This window comes from Amphiura filiformis, chromosome 18 (assembly GCF_039555335.1).
Source record: "Amphiura filiformis chromosome 18, Afil_fr2py, whole genome shotgun sequence".
Taxonomy (NCBI): Eukaryota; Metazoa; Echinodermata; class Ophiuroidea; order Amphilepidida; family Amphiuridae; genus Amphiura; species Amphiura filiformis.
Genome location: NC_092645.1, coordinates 47,263,449 through 47,281,853, shown reverse-complemented (window position 1 = coordinate 47,281,853; position 18,405 = coordinate 47,263,449). Strand labels below are relative to the sequence as shown.

At 39.2% G+C, this 18,405-nt stretch overlaps 1 protein-coding gene across 1 annotated transcript in view; it reads left to right on the top strand.

Annotated features, from left to right (window-relative positions):
* LOC140138747 (uncharacterized) overlaps positions 1-18,405 on the top strand; it is a 157,404-nt gene that overhangs the window by 126,038 nt on the left and 12,961 nt on the right. The window contains exons 7-10 of the mRNA XM_072160508.1: positions 2,092-2,163; positions 4,255-4,370; positions 16,523-16,603; positions 18,173-18,290. Of these exons, the coding sequence (XP_072016609.1) occupies positions 2,092-2,163; positions 4,255-4,370; positions 16,523-16,603; positions 18,173-18,290 (387 nt within the window). The remainder of the gene's footprint in view (positions 1-2,091; positions 2,164-4,254; positions 4,371-16,522; positions 16,604-18,172; positions 18,291-18,405) is intronic.

Here is an 18,405-nt window from a genome sequence, read left to right as displayed (position 1 = left end):
ACTTGCGGTTAGCACAGCTGTGTGAGTGAACATGACACCACTGCTCGCACATTGCATTGACGGGCATGGTTAAATTTGAATTTGGACTGATATATTTACAATAAAAACGCATTCAAAATGCTAGTCGATTTCACATTTTATGTTACCTACAGAAGGTGTGAATTATCCTTTATGCATACATCACTTTTGTCCTGAAATCGACCAAGTAATAATGACACACGCACAATTCTTAAACAACATCTTTTGCACAGAATTCAATGGGATTTGAAAAGTAAAGTGGCAGTTGAAACACGATAGTGATAACACGTTTGCAGTGCATGATGGGGCTACTTTAAATCATCCTCTGCGGGACGAGTACGTGACCAAGAAAATGTCAATTTATTACTGATTTATCCTAGAACGGTCATTGAAAGTGGTAATTATATATTATACGTATATCAAAATGACAAATTGGTTATTAGTAGCGAATATTCCACAAGGTTGTGCCTATTTTAAACGTAAATGAGTACTTTTTTAGTCCGATATATATAAAGAATTGTTACTATAGGTATAATTATCATGATTATAGAAGAAGAAAAGTATAAGAAACAGCGGAAATACTTAACCTTAAAGGCGTTGTTGACCTTCAGCCCACCTCCTTCACGTCAGTTGCTTTTATTTTGTACTAAGTTCGGAAAGAAATTAATTTCGTACTATTATGGGCGCAGGCATCTTAAACCTGAGACGAATATAGATGAATCCAAATTCACGCATTCCTATACCTTAATGGCTGCCAAAGTTGGGTCCCCGTCGGCTTAATCTCACATAAAATGTGAAATAATGCGGCCTTGGAGGGTATTTTAAACTGCATTCTATCACTCGTGTTACACGTAGACAAAAGTATGATGACAGTTTACAACACAAAAGAATCTAACATCGATTTTTAAGCGGCTTTAATCCGCCCAATTGGGCAGTCACTACACCAGTGTGGTGCATACGGGGACCCGTGATGGCCGACCAAATCCTGACCATGACTTGGCTCGTTGGATTCGTCTATAACTAAAGAGATAGGAAGCAATGCAGTTTTACTATTGACCACTGTGAATCATGTCTTACGTGGCATCATTATACAAATACATCAATCAATTTCTTAAATTAAATTGTCGCACTTTCTTTTGTGCAATCACCATGCTCACTCAAAGAACATGCTCAGTACAGTCATGTACATGCGTGATTTTTTTTTTCAAATTAAGAATTGAATGCTTGTGCATGACATGTTCTTTTAGTGCTTGCACAATATAATATGTAAAGTGTGACAATTTATTTTAAGAAATTGATTGATGTATTTGTATAATGATGCCACGTAAGACATGGTTCACAGTGGACAATGGTAAAAGTGCATTGCTACGACTATCTCTTTAGTTATATTCGTCTCAGCTTAAACACAGAGTTTTTTGAAAACGTCATAATATTATGGCCTGACGTCTCAGTTTTTTTGGCTTTATAATTTTAAATTGGAATAATAATTATGATATTTGATAGTTTGGTTAATTTTTAAAATAAGCTTCCCAATATATCAGGAACCGGTTGTTTGAAATAGATCGCTGAACCTGTTTATGGACAGCCAATGTTTGTGAAATTGAATAAAAATTACTTTGTAAAATTAGTTGTTTCTTTAGAAATGTTGCTTTTTTCGGTAAATCCCGTAATTTTTGGAGTTCGAACCCAGGTTACCCGAGATGTCGTCACACCGATGCGCAAATCGTTACTGCGCACTTCAAGGCGGTCAAATATGCACATGCATCGGCATGACGTCAGATGACATCCAATCGCAAAGAATTATGCGATTTTAGTTGTAAATCATGTTAGTAGATTTGAATGTATACAATGTTTTTGTCTTTCCTGACTTTTAAAGGAACAATACATTTTGCCATAAAACATTTTGTCAACGTTAATTGAACGCATAATTAAGTTTAATCATTAGTTATTATTTATTTATTATTATTAATAGTGTTATTATTATTATTATTTTTAGTGTTATTATTATTATTATTATTATTATTATTATTATTATTATTATTATTATTATTATTATTATTATTGTTATTACAGTTAGAACAGATGGTTTTGGAGTTAAGCAGACATGAAGCAAACATAGTTACTGAAAACGAAGGCTTGGCCAAGGTAAGTCCATTATAATTGAACCGTGATAGTACAGGCTACTTGGGAATAATTATATAGCCCGAGCTCCCACACCTTAAGCGAGTCTTGTTACATATACTTAAGTATATGTCCTGTGTTCTGACACACTAGAAATCCCAACAAACACAAAACGTTTTCGACATCATTCGTAAAAGGTTATAAAAGGTTGTCAGAAAATGTTTAAATGTCGGGTTATATAAATGGTATGATAAAGGGCATAAAACGTTTTCATCTCGGGGTTTTCATACCATTAAAAACATTTTTGATAACCTACTGCAAATTATTTTAACAATGGATGTTATTTAAGTATTGACAAAATATTTGGCAAAAAATATTTGCAAAAATAGTTTACAATAACATTTTGAAAACATTTTAAAAATATTGTTGTAATGTGTTTTCATAAAAAATGTTTTAAAACATTTTATAACCTTTATATAACCCGACATTAATGTTATTAAAACGTTTTTATCTAAACCAAAAGCCAAAATATAACTTGTTTAAAACGTTTTAAAAACGTTTTTGTATTTGCTTGGATCAGAACGTAAAAATAAAATGACGGGCTGTCTCTAAGTATGTAATAGGTTTCGGGCTGTCTATAACGTTAAAGTTACGCATTCTCCTTGCTTTCTTGCCCTGCGGGGCTATTATATATTGTAACTCCGTTAGAACTCCGCAAGTCCTCGCTATGGAAAGATTTCTAAGCAAAGACATTGTTCATTGACTTTACAACCGTATGAAAAAACAGGCGAAAATAGTTTTTTTGGGGTTTTGAAAGAAAAACAATCACAGATGCCGTATTTTGCACTTGTCACCAGCTAGAAGTTCACACAGCTCTTATGATGCTATGCACTCAACCGTGTAGTGTAAAGACAGAATGTGTATAGACAAGACATAGGCTAACTGTGCTTGGACAAATTTGTGTGCTCAGGTGTACTCGAGGTGGAAACTGTGCATAGATGCGTTTATAAGAGAATCGCTGTGTCAGCCAAACCTTTTGATATGTCAGCCCCGCCGGGCTTGCGGTCCTGAAGTTTTTAAGCCCTGATAGTTGGGGTGCCCAGTATTAAGAAAAAAAACATCAAGGCCGCAAGCTCGGCAGGGCTGAGGCCTAAGGCTTCAGGGTCATAGAAATAAAATGGTACATAAATCCCCATTTTAATGGAGACACGTATAAGGATAATTTGGGGATTGCATTACTTTACCAAAACCAAAATCATTTATAAAGCTATATCGTCAAAATAAATTCAACTTAGGGGGCTATATGCAGACCATATTCCTTCAGTTGTTAGGGCTGAAACCCAAAAAGAACAGCCACAGTTACCGCTATGTTTTCCCATTAACGAGTGATTTTTGTTTTTCAAATAAAGGTGTGGCGAAAACATACCAGGCGCGGTTCTTTGATGGCATGTAGAACTGTAGGCCTATTAATTTAAGCAAAGTTGAATACTGATGACGGTATTTATCTTAAATCTTGTTTGCATCGTTACAAGAGGTAGACACTTGTATAGTGGCATTAAAACATCATAAAATGAGTAACATATAGCAAGAACATGCATTTTCAAACTAATATTTATCATGAAATGAAAGAAATAACTCATATTATTGAGCTAAATTAAATTTAAAATATATGTAAATAGCGCCCTCAATTTTCACACAAATATACAGTTTATAGAATAATAATTTCCAAAAAAAAGGCAGAAAAGATAAAAACTTTGATTAAAAAAAAGGAAAATCTAACTTTCAAGTGGCTATGTTTATGTGTGTATTAGTACGATAGCTGTTAGAATTGTAAAGGTCTAGAGTGAGATGCTTTGTTAGAAACATTAACAAATGATCCCATGCATCAAACAACCGTGGGTGAATAAATTGCTCTTGTGACCTCCCACATGTCCTCCCACTCAAAAGTTGACCTCAATTTGTAAAGTATATGTCCCATATGCGTCCTCATACCCAGGATATTCAAATGTCATTCAATAAATGCACAAATATATTGATGTAACAGAACTCTGTCATGATATATTCGAATGATGCTGATGTCTAATTTAATTTCGTTTTATCTCCTTATCCTCAAAGGAAAACTCCCAATTACGGCTTCGTCTGGACCAGTCATTAGCCGGCCTCAACGAGACACAGCAATTATGCCTTTCATTACAAGAAGAGACCGAACGAGAACGAGAATTCATCGAGAGGTATGTGAAGAGAAGGTATCGGCCAAACATATCTTATCTTATCTTCCTCTTCTATAGGGCTGTTCCAGTTGAAAAACACACACCCCCTATGGAAGACACGACCTTGATCTTCCATACAGGGAGTGTGAATTTCAAATTGGGGTTACCTGAATGGGTGACTCCATTTGAAATCTACACCCCCTTGTGTGGGAGATTAAGGTCATGTCTTCCCTAAAGGGGTGTATGGATTTCAACTGGAATAGCCCATTGCAGCAGGCCTAGGGCAAATGACTAATAATTGTTAGTATAGAGACTAATCATTAGTAGGTTAGCATTAAAACAATAGCACTATTTTATGAGCAGCACAAAGGATAAATGATTTCAATTTGAAACTAGAAGGCTATATATTTGTACACAAATACGGCTATACCCGCATGTTATCGGTGTACCCAAACTTACAGTCCTTATTTGCTGAGGCCTTAAAATAAAGAAATTGTATGTGTAAAAAGTGAAAGTCCAAGTCACAAGCTTTAATTGAATGTAGGTTGCACTGTCGCAGCACTTAAAATAAATATATTGTAAAAAGTTCCCAATCCCAGGGGAGTCGTCTCTCTTATTCTCCATAGGGTGCTGTTGTCAGTCTCTCTTACTCACAGTGAGGCTATGCAGTATGATTCAGGGGAAACTATTCCAGAGGGAGTATGTAAATTAAATGGAACAGCCATTTCAGAGGGAGTATGTAAATTAAACGGAACAGCCTTTTTGGGGCCATTTCAGAGGGAGTATGTAAATTAAATGGAACAGCCAATGGGTATGTAATTTAACTGAACAGCCTTAACGCATCACGCTGGTATTTCCAATTATGATATCATACGATCTGTCTGTTTAGTCCACCGTGTGTGGGGTGGATGGGTGTGTGGGTGTTAGTAACAATATAATTCTCAGGTGCTATCTGTGTATAAATTCTGAGCCCGGAAGCTGCCTTATTTGATGAGAAACGGCCCGCCCTTTGTTTTAACATTTGGGGCCCTGGGGCCCATAATATTTGACTTATGAGGCCCATGTACATAATTATGTTGAAGTATAATTTCCTAGTGCTATCAGTAGACTCAAGCTGGCCACTGTAGCTACTTTATTTACTGAGTAACGGCCGGCCCTATGTTTTAGCGTTTGGGGCCCTGGGGCCAATATTATGTGATATATGGGGCTCATATGTACATATAACAATGTAGTTCTCAGGTGCAAACTGTGTACCAACTCTGAGCCATAAAGCTGCTTTATATAATGAGAAACGGCCGGCCCTTTGTTTTAACATTTGGGGCCCTGGGGCCCAATATATATGACTTATGGGGCTCATGTACATATGTTGAAGTATGATTCTCAAGTGCTATCAGTAGACTCAAGCTGGGCATTGTAGCTGCTTTATTTACTGAGTAACGACCGGCCCTATGTTTTAGCGTTTGGGGCCCTGGGGCCCATATTATGTGACATATGGGGATTATATATACATATGACAATATAATACTAAAGACCTATCTGTGTACCAAATCTGAACCCTGTAGCTACTTTATTTGCTGAGAAACGGCCGGCCCTTTGTTTTAACATTTTGGCCCCTGGGGCCCCTAGCCTTGTACATCTGGGGCTAAAACGGGCAAAAGGCACATCTACAACTTAGGGCCATTACATATGCCATGTATGAGCCCTAGTGATCTTGTACTTTTAGAGCTAGGCTTGTCAATATGTTGCACCATATTGTAACATTTGGGCCCCTGGGGCCCATAATATATAACATATGGGGCTCTTGTATATTTGTAAATATAGAGTGCCCCTAGGGCTATCAGTGTACCAACTCATGGCCCTGAGGCTGCTTCATTTGATGAGAAACGGCGTGCTTTGTATTTTCACATTTGGGCCCCTGGGGCCCGTGACCTTTGACCTCTGGGGCCAAGATGGGCAAAAGGCACTTCTACGGGGGAGGGCCCATAATTGTACCACATATGGGCCCCAGGGCCTTTGTAGTTTTAGCGCTAGCCTTGACAGAATGATGTGTTTGATGGAGAAGGAGAAGGAGGAGGAGAAGGAGGAGAAGAAACTAGAAGGCTATATATTTGTACACAAATACGGCTATACCCGCATGTTATCGGTCTACCCAAACTTACAGTCCTTATTTGCTGAGGACTTAAAATAAAGAAATTGTAAAAAGTCGCCCAATTGGGCAGAAAATGTGTAAAAAGTGAAAGTCCAAGTCACAAGCTTTAATTGAATGTAGGTTGCACTATCGTAGCACTTAACCTAAAGAACTTGTAAAAAGGCCCCTTTTCCAGAGGGAGTATGTAAATTAGATGGAACAGCCATTTCAGAGGGAGTATGTAAATTAAACGGAACAGCCTTTTTTGGGGACATTTCAGAGGGAGTATGTAAATTAAATGGAACAGCCAATTGGTAATAGTCTCTCTTACTCACAGTGAGGCTATGCAATTTGATTCAGGGGAAACTATTCCAGAGGGAGTATGTAAATTAAATGGAACAGCCATTTCAGAGGGAGTATGTAAATTATACGGAACAGCCTTTTGGGGGCCATTTCAGAGGGAGTATGTAAATTAAATGGAACAGCCAATGGGTATGTAATTTAACTGGAACAGCCTTAACGCTTCACGCTGGTATTTCCAATTATGATAATACGATCTGTCTGTTTAGTCCTACGTGTGTGAGGTGGATGGGTGTGTGGGTGTTAGTAACAATATACTTCTCAGGTGCTATCTGTGTACATATTCTGAGTACGGAAGCTGCTTTCTTTGATGAGAAACGGCCGGCCTTTTGTTTTAACATTTGGGGCCCTGGGGCCCAATATATATGACTTATGTGGCTCATGTACATATGTTAAAGTATGATTCTCAAGTGCTATCAGTAGACTCAAGCTGGGTATTGTAGCTGCTTTATTTACTGAGTAACGGCCGGCCCTATGTTTTAGCGTTTGGGGCCCTGGGGCCCATATTATGTGACATATGGGGATTATATGTACATATAACGTTATAATACTAAAGACCTATCTGTGTACCAAATCTGAACCATGTAGCTGCTTTATTTACTGAGTAATGGCTGGCCCTATGTTTTAGCATTTGGGGCCCTGGGGCCCATATTATGTGGTATATGGGGCTCATATGTACATATAACAATGTAATTCTCAGGTGCAATCTGTGTACAAACTCTGAGCCCTAAAGCTGCTTTAATTGATGAGAAACGGCCGGCCCTTTGTTTTAATACATGTGGGGCCCTGGGGCCCATATTTTTTTACTTATGAGGCTCATGTACATAATGTTGAAGTATAATTCTCAAGTGCTATCAGTAAACTCAAGCTGAGCATTGTAGCTGCTTTATTTACTGAGTAACGGCCGGCCATATGTTTTAGCGTTTGGGGCCTTGGGGCCCATATTATGTGACGTATGGGGGTTATACACACATACGACAATATAATACTAAAGACCTACCTGTGTACCAAATCTGAACCCTGTAGCTACTTTATTTGCTGAGAAACGGCCGGCCCTTTGTTTTAACATGTGGGCCCCTGGGGCCCCCAGCCTTGTACATCTGGGACCAAAATTGGCAAAAGGCACATCTACAACTTAGGGCCCATACATATGCCATGTATGAGCCCTAGTGATCTTGTACTTTTAGAGCTAGGCTTGACAATCTGTTGCACCATATTGTAACATTTGGGCCCCTGGGGCCCATAATATATAACATATGGGGCTCTTGTATATTTGTAAATATAGAGTGCCCCTAGGGCTATCAGTGTACCAACTGAGGGCCCTGAGGCTGCTTCATTTGATGAGAAACGGTGTGCTTTGTATTTTCACATTTGGGCCCCTGGGGCCCGTGACCTTGGACCTCTGGGGCTAAGATGGGCAAAAGGCACTTCTACAGGGTAGGGCCCATAAGTGTACCACATATGGGCCACAGGGCCTTTGTAGTTTTAGCGCTAGCCTTGACAGAATGATGTGTTTGATGGAGAAGGAGGAGGAGAAGAAGAAGGAGAAGAAACCAAAGGATAACAATATACCCGTTCATGCTTCGCATGCGGGTATAACTAGAAGGCTATATATTTGTACACAAATACGGCTATACCCGCATGTTATCGGTGTACCCAAACTTACAGTCCTTATTTGCTGAGGACTTAAAATAAGCAAATTGTAAAAAGTCGTCCAATTGGGCAGAAAATGTGTAAAAAGTGAAAGTACAAGTCACAAGCTTTAATTGAATGCAGGTTGCACTGTCGTAGCACTTAAAATAAATAAATTGTAAAAAGTTCCCTCCCAGGGGAGTCGTCTCTCTTATTCTCCATAGGATACTGTTGTCAGTCTCTCTTACTCACAGTGAGGCTATGCAATATGATTCAGGGGAAACTATTCCAGATGGAGTATGTAAATTAAATAGAACGGCAATTTCAGAGGGAGTATGTAAATTAAACGGAACAGCCTTTTTGGGGGCCATTTCAGAGGGAGTATGTAAATTAAATGGAACAGCCATTTCAGAGGGAGTATGTAAATTAAATGGAACAGCCAATGGGTATGTAATTTAACTGGAACAGCCTTAACGCATCACGATGGTATTTCCAATTATGATATAATACGATCTGTCTGTTTAGTCCTCCGTGTGTGGGGTGGATGGGTGTGTGGGTGTTAGTAACAATATAATTCTCAGGTGCTATCTGTGTACAAATTCTGAGCCCGGAAGCTGCTTTCTTTGATGAGAAACGGTCGGCCCTTTGTTTTAACATTTGGGGCCCTGGGGCCCATAATATTTGACTTATGAGGCACATGTACATAATTATGTTGAAGTATAATTTCATAGTGCTATCAGTAGACTCAAGCTGGCCACTGTAGCTACTTTATTTACTGAGTAACGGCCGGCCCTATGTTTGAGCGTTTGGGGCCCTGGGGCCAATATTATGTGATATATGGGGCTCATATGTACATATAACAATATAGTTCTCAGGTGCAAACTGTGTACCAACTCTGAGCCATAAAGCTGCTTTATATGATGAGAAACGGCCGGCCCTTTGTTTTAACATTTGGGGCCCTGGGGCCCAATATATATGACTTATGGGGCTCATGTACATATGTTGAAGTATGATTCTCAAGTGCTATCAGTAGACTCAAGCTGGGCATTGTAGCTGCTTTATTTACTGAGTAACGACCGGCCCTATGTTTTAGCGTTTGGGGCCCTGGGGCCCATATTATGTGACATATGGGGATTATATATACATATGACAATATAATACTAAAGACCTATCTGTGTACCAAATCTGAACCCTGTAGCTACTTTATTTGTTGAGAAACGGCCGGCCCTTTCTTTTAACGTTTGGATCCCTGGGGCCCCCAGCCTTGTATATTTGGGGCCAAAATGGGCAAAAGGCACATCTACAACTTAGGGCCCATACATATGCCACATATGAGCCCTAGTGATCTTGTACTTTTAGAGATAGGCTTGTCAATCTGTTGCACCATATTTTAACATTTGGGCCCCTGGGGCCCATAATATATAACATATGGGGCTCATGTATACTTGTATTTATAGAGTACCCCTGGGGCTATCAGTGTACCAACTCACGGCCCTGAGGCTGCTTCATCTGATGAGAAACGGCATGGTTTGTGTTTTTACATTTGGGCCCCTGGGGCCCGTGACCTTTGACCTCTGGGGCCGAGATGGGCAAAAGGCACATCTACTGGGTAGGGTCCATAAGTGTGTCACATACGGGCTCTGGGGCCCTTGTAGTTTTAGCGCTATGCTTGACAGAATGATGTGTTTGATAGGAGGAGAAGGAGAACTAGAAGGCTATATATTTGTACACAAATACGGCTATACCCGCATGTTATCGGTGTACCCAAACTTACAGTCCTTATTTGCTGCACCCTCGTGCAAATAAAGAACTTGTAAAAAGTCCCCTCCCAGGGGCGTTGTCTCTCCATAGATTGCCGTTGTCAGTCTCTCTTATTCACAGTGAGGCTATACAATATGATTAGGGAAAACTATTCCAGAGGGAGTATGTAAATTAAATGGAACAGCCATTTCAGAGGGAGTATGTAAATTAAACGGAACAGCCTATTTTGGGACCATTTCAGAGGGAGTATGTAAATTAAATGGAACAGCCAATGGGTATGTAATTTAACTGGAACAGCCTTAAGGCTTCACGCTGGTATTTCCAATTATTATATTAATAATTATAATACGGATATGTCTGTTTAGTCCTACGTGTGTAGGGTGGGGGTATGTGCGTGTTAATAACAATATAATTCTCAGGTGCTACTGTGTACAAATTCTGCTTTATTTGATGAGAAACGGCCGGCCCTTTGTTTTAACATTTGGGGCCATGGGGCCCATAATATTTGACTTATGAGGCCCATGGACATATGTTGAAGTTTAATTCTCTAGTGCTATCAGTAGGCTCAAGCTGGGCACTGTAGCTGCTTTATTTACTGAGTAACGGCCGGCCCTATGTTTTAGCGTTTTGGGCCCTGGGGCCCATATAATGTAATATATGGGGCTCACATGTACATATAACAATGTGATTTTCAGGTGCAATCTGTGTACTAACTCTGAGCCCTAAAGCTGCTTTATTTACAGAGTAACGGCCGGCCCTATGTTTTAGCGTTTGGGGCCCTGGGGCCCATATAATGTAATATATGAGGCTCACATGTACATATAGCAATGTGATTTCATGTGCAATCTGTGTACTAACTCTGAGCCCTAAAGCTGCTTTATTTACAGAGTAACGACCGGCCTTATGTTTTAGCGTTTGGGGCCCAGGGGCCCATATTATGTGACATATGGGGTACATATGTACATATGACAATATAATACTGAAAACCTATCTGTGTACCAAATCTGAGCCCTGTAGCTACTTTATTTGCTGAGAAACGGCCGGCCCTTTGTTTTAACATTTGGGCCCCTGGGGCCTCTAGCCTTGTACATCTGGGGCCAAAATGGGCAAAAGGCACATCTACAATTTAGGGCTTATACATGTGCAACAGATGAGCCCTAGTGCCCTTGTAGCTTTAGAGCTAGGCTTGTCAATCTGTTGCCCCATATTTTTAACATTTGGGGCCCTGGGGCCCATAATATATAACATATGGGGCTCATGTATACTTGTATTTATAGAGTACCCCTGGGGCTATCAGTGTACCAACTCACGGCCCTGAGGCTGCTTCATCTGATGAGAAACGGCATGGTTTGTGTTTTTACATTTGGGCCCCTGGGGCCCGTGACCTTTGACCTCTGGGGCCAAGATGGGCAAAAGGCACATCTACGGGGTAGGGCCCATAAGTGTACCACATATGGGTCCTGGGGCCCTTGTAGTTTTAGCGCTAGCCTTGACAGAATGATGTGTTTGATGGGAGGAGAAGGAGGAGGAGAAGGAGGAGATGGAGAAGAAACCACAGGATGGGAAGATACCCTGCATGCTATTGCATGCGGGTATAAGGAGGAGAAGGAGATGGAGAAGAAACCACAGAATGGGAATATACCCGTCCATGCTTCGCATGCGGGTATAAGGAGAAGGAGATGGAGAAGAAACCACAAAATGGGAAGATACCCTGCATGCGCTGCATGCGGGTATAATAATTGATGAGAAACGACCGGCCCTTTAACATTTGGAGCCCTGACGCCCATAGTATTTGACTTATGAGGCTCATGAACATAATTATATTGAAGTATAATTCTCAGGAGCTCTCAGTAGACTCAAGCTGGGCACTGTAGCTGCTTTATTCACTAAGTAACGGCCGGCCCTATGTTTTAGTGTTTAGGGCCCTGGGGCCCATATTATGTGACATATGGGGGTTATACATACATTTGACAATATAATACTAAAGACCTATCTGTGTACCAAATCTGAACCATATGTAGCTACTTTATTTGCAGAGAAACGGCCGGCCCTTTGTTTTAACATTTTGGCCCCTGGTGCCCCTAGCCTTGTACATCTGGGGCCAAAACGGGCAAAAGGCACATCTACAACTTAGGGCCCATACATATGCCATGTATGAGCCCTAGTGATCTTGTACTTTTAGAGCTAGGCTTGTCAATCTGTTGCACCATATTGTAACATTTGGGCCCCTGGGGCCCATAATATATAACATATGGGGCTCTTGTATATTTGTAAATATAGAGTGCCCCAAGGGCTATCAGTGTACCAACTCAGGGCCCTGAGGCTGCTTCATTTGATGAGAAACGGCGTGCTTTGTATTTTCACATTTGGGCCCCTGGGGCCCGTGACCTTTGACCTCTGGGGCCAAGATGGGCAAAAGGCACTTTTACGGGGTAGGGCCCATAAGTGTACCACACATGGGCCCCAGGGCCTTTGTAGTTTTAGCGCTAGCCTTGACAGAATGATGTGTTTGATGGAGGAGAAGAAGAAGGAGAAGAAACCACAGGATAACAATATACCCGTCCATGCTTCGCATGCGGGTATAACCACAGGATAACAATATACCCGTCCATGCTTCGCATGCGGGTATAAATGTAGTTGAAAAGTATATGAACAGTTTTGTCCATAATAATGCATTTTTGTCCTTATTTGTCTCTAAGGGCCAATTTCTCGAAGCCAGGTTTAAGCCCAATTAGTCATATATACTATAGTTTACAATTTCACACCATATAGGGCATATATCACTAAGATAAATCACTAAAATGACTAAAATGGATCCACGCTGGTATCCAAAGACGGAGCTAATGTTGATCAGTAGAGACTCCGTAAACCATCAAGGTTTCACATGTCCGCCTTCGGATTAAAAAGATGTCGAGCTTTCAACAGGTGTGACTCAGTCCTAATGAAGTCAGAGTCACATTCTTAAACACTTGAGAACGTTCCTGCAATCCCATTGGTTCTTACCCGTGTGATATGACACGATATCACACGGGTCAGCGGGTGTGCATCAACGCGATACGCGTGCTCGCTATTTGAACCAATCGGGAGTCGCATAGCAACAACGGGACTGATCGATTTTAAGCCCTAGGTAGTTCCTTATAAAATGTAGGATTTAATTTGATTAAAATTTGTAATATACTTATGATATTTCTATTTGAATTGAAGTGTTTAAGAATGAGAATAAAGGTATTGTTTTTAGCCGCTGTCGTGCATCTATCGTCTCATATAACACGGGCGACATCATTATTTTTGGCGTAAAACAACTCGGCTTTGCCTCGTTGTTTTACTTAAAATAATGATGTCGCCCGTGTTATATGAGACGATAGATGCACTCCAGGGGCTAAATCCAATACCTTTATTCTCTAACTATCACACATAACGAAAGCTCGACAACCATTTGATCCGACGGCGCACCTGTTGAATGGTTAATGGTTGTTGCATGATTAGCAAATGGAAGTTGGCCAAATAATGCATCATATGTCTCAAAGCTCGTATTAAGTCATATTATAAAATGAACAAAATAGAACAAAAAAAGAAATTTAAAGCATAGGAAAGAACCAAAAAGTAACGTTTGAAATGTTTTGTATGAAGGATAGATTTTAAAAAGCAGGATGTATATTTTGTGAGTTAATCATTAAACAATTTGAACGGTACACACATTTAAAAAAATATATCATATCCTTAAGCTGTTCATTAGAAAAATGTGCTTTTGATAGATAGTTGCGATATAACGCATGAATATAATGCTATTCTTTAGATTTATTAGTTTAATAGAATAGTATAAAAACATAAAAAATATAGGTATTTATCGAGAAAGTATACCTTATTGCAAGTGCATGCATGCAACTATAACTCTTAGTACGAACGCCGTTTGCATGTTTTAGCTGATGCATTTATGTTCGCCGCATGTTTTGCTGCTGACATTAAAAGTTTTTATAATATAAATAGTATTCGCCGTAGAAGTGATGATATAACAGGATTAACTACCATAGCAATAGGTTAAAACAATTTTTGAATATATCGCCCTGCACTACAAGCAGGTTGCACTCATCACCTGTGTAGGCCTATGTCTGCAATCATAGATTAATACAATACCGCTTTTACGTCACTTCTACGGCGAATACTTTGGTTACAATCTATGGCTTGAAAGAATCAATAATCCGCAAGCTATAGCAAGCAGCTAAACAAACAAAAGCACAAACAAACAAACAAACAAACAAACAAAGGAAATAGCAAACGCAGCTTCGAGGCCGCCACACTCAAGCACTTGTGAAAGTGCAGGTGAACCCGGGTTCCGGTAAAACTGCATTGGTTGCAAAGTTGTTTAAATTTATACATCGTCGCCAATGTGTAAAGCAGAACATGTAAATAAACATGTGATTTTGTAGACAGCCCTACTTTAGAATATCCGTCCGTATACCGGAAAATATTGGAGAGATTTCGATTTCTACGCCAACGCTAACTTAAATGTGTACGCTAATTGAAACAATTCAAAATCGTTCTACTTTGTGTTGATTTCAAAAATAATTTTATGGTTAAAATAAACTGAAAATAAACTGAAGTGACTTTGAACTGATTCATTTGATAATCAGTAAAAGTAGAGCGATTTTTAATTGATTCAATTGGCGTACGCGTAGACGTTAGCGTTGGCGTTATAATCAGAATATCTCAATAGTCAACATAACGTTGTACTCCAGATTACAGAATATCCAGTATATCGAATGTATGCAATACTATAACCCCTATATTGGCTTTATTGAGCATTTTGAGTGGTAAAACTGAATCTGCGCGTAAATCCAGAATCCGGTAAAACTACATTGATTGCAAAGTTGTCTACATTTTCCTCTATCAGAATTAATGAAAATCAGAACATATTATTTTAGAATACATTAATTGGGACATTAATAAGAAACTTACCACGCACTGTCCAAACTCTAAACAATTTGACACGTGCGGTGGTTCTAGGGTTGTGCTAAAAAATAAATTGATCCGGTTTTATTGTAAACAACCACCTTTGGAGGGTTTTTTCGGCCTCGTGCGGGGTCAAATTTGACTTTAAAAAGTGGTTGTTTGCAATGAAACGGGGTCAATTTATTTTTAGTCTGTGCATATTTGACCCCGTATTTTTTAAGAGTGTAGTCACGACTGAAGCTTCACGGGAACAGCATGTTCTTAAGCAGTAGAGTTTAAACAAACATTTTTAGATTACAATAGCTTTCATATGCATGTACGCTTTGCCCTTGTGCTTGCTTTATGTTGCTTTCTTCTTTCTACCAACTATTTCCCATCTTTTCTTCTATTCTCTATTCTCCCGGCCGATATATTCTTTATTCCATTATTAATTTAAGTACCATTTAATCATTAGGTTTATTTTACTACATTGTATGCCATTTGCACCATTTCTCAGATCATGGATGCAACACCCGCAAAGGTCCACTCAGCTCTAAGGCGTAATTTTTCAGTTCAATTATGTAATTATTTTGCAATATTGTGATTGTCGTCTTACTTGTGCTTATTTTTGACATTAAAATTTTTAAAAACGTATCAGAATTCAGAATGCAGCATTAATCAAAAGGTTTTTTTTTTTTGTTTTACATAAAATTTTGAACAGTTCTATTGTTAAGTCAAATGTGCTCTTGAACTGCAAGAACTGAATAATATCGCTAGAGTGACGAAAATAAAAGAGATGACCATATACAGGAACTTGCAGCTTAAGTAGTAAAACATGACTGAAACAACCACGATTATTGAGCATTTTACTATACGATTAAATAAACTTTCCAAATTGTTTTTAAAATGCAGTAGTTAATTTGGAAATAGCTTTTATATGATATAGCTTTAATTACAATTTAACCGTTTTCTGTCACTCAGAAAGACCAATAAAGTGGACATTGACTGAAAATAGGAATATATTATATTCTAAAAATATTATATAAATAAAAATAAGCTCAGCTAATATATTAAAGCGATATTCAGAGATATGGCATTGCCGAACGCACACTCGTCAGTTTATTGGGGATTTCATTAGTCCCCAGGGAGTACACGGACTGACTCTGCGTGTGCAAGCAAAGAAGTCGAAGTTCGCAAATGGCGCTATGATAGGTCACTAGACACTTCCAGAAAGAATTGTTTGACCTATGTCATGTAAAAATAATTTTGTTCAAAATATCTCTGAATGTCGCTTTAAGAATTGCTCTGGAGCTAGCGTTATATTGTTTTACTATGTTGCTCAATTCTCAACGCACTTGTACAGAGAGTATGCAGAGGTTATGCGAGAACAGGAACGCAAAACAAAGGATCGTCACAGCTTAGAATTACAACTAGAAAAACTCAGGTAATTATCAAATTGTCTTCTTTTGTGTCGCCAGTGACCATCAAAGGTGCCTTCAAAACAATGAAGTGAACCCGGGGGGTACTCAAGTTTGGTTTTGGTAGGGACGTGCCGCTGAGATTTTGGAAGTAGACCCATAAATATACCAATTTTTCAAGAAATTTGAACCCATTGATATACCAAAAGTCAAAATTTTCGGCCGAATTTACCCAAAATTGTCTTAGTTTTTACTAATTTTCCCAAAATTTTGGGAAAATTTTGGCTAGATTATGGAAAAATTGGGCTATTTTTACCAAAATAGGCTTTGAAAAAGGGGTCATTGATATACCAGAAGGCTGAAAATGCTACCCATGTTTGCGGCACGTCCCCGTATGGTCATTTGTACTGAGTACCCCCCCGGGGAAGTGAACATATTTGTTTCAATTCTTTGGATAAAGAGAATTGAAGAATACCATAAAGTTTGTAATCCAAACTTTGAAGTATTATTGGTAATATTAAAAAGTTGTGCATGTATAACTGAAAAGAATAAGCAAGGTATACCAACTTGACGTAAGCAAACTAGTAAACCACTAACACAAATGTAGGCACAGATGTTCGAGAGCCACAGATTCCAAATCCCCCAGAAGTGATATCAAAAAGTTAAACCATTTTACCGAAGCTGACAATTTTTTTTCACTTGAATCGTGACAACAATACCAGTTTTGTAAAAGTCGGTGATCAAGGTGGTAGACAAATCACAGAAGAATAACAGAGAAACAGTCAGTAGCCTATATAAACTTGTGACAATTCTGTCGGTCCAACATCCGGGCTATCTCTAGTCTTGGGCCCAAACTGCATGTGGCTCACGGTTTGTTATGAACAACAGAAACCGGCTGTGAAGGAGGCTACATAGCGATGTTGTTGGAGTGACATTCAATTTCGGAAAAAACAACACTCGACCATGGAATTTAATTTTAAGTTTGTCAGTATATAAACGGTAAATCAAGTAATTTTCTTCCACTCTGAAGACTAAGAAACGGTTGTTTGATTCCACTGACAATTTGCGATCGAAATTTACATAACACCAATGACAGAAATCATCAACAAAAATCGAATCAGGGACTTGTTTTCACTCGACCGTGAGTCGCATCATCAACCGGAAGTGACGTGGCACGGACCGACAGAATAATACATTTGCATAATTGAATATGTATCGTTGTGCCTTAACGGCGTGATATTTTCCAGATTTTTACCTGGCGCTTTAAACGTATTTCTATGTCATTTGGTTCATTTCGTGTTATTCAATCCCTTTCCCGCTCATTGATGGGACTCCAAATCCAGTACCTTGCTCTGCTTTTCCCTTGGACTAATTCCCCAATTTAGCTTCATAATACGTGGTGGAGAATCCGGGTTTCATGGCTTAAGACACAATGATCCATATTCAATTATGCAAATGAATTATCGTCACAACAGTAAAGTACTCAACCCTTATATTGTCATATAAAGCTATATTTAATTTAAATATTAATTGGTACAAATAATTAGAAAATCCAAAGATAATTTCTAAATCTGGTTTCCTTGTATTATCCACAGAGAAAAATACGAATCTATGGTGGAGGACAACTACCCGGTGGAATCTCGCAGGGTCGGTGTTATGCAGATGAGTCGAGTCAGTAGTTATAGTGATTGCGAATGTGATCAACAGATGCAGGTATGTATGTGCTAGTCAGTGGCGGCACCGGGGGGGGGGGGGAATGACCCCCAGTCAGAACTCTTGTCCCCCCTGTTTCCCTCCAGTAAAAACCCAAAATTACGGAAATTTCCAC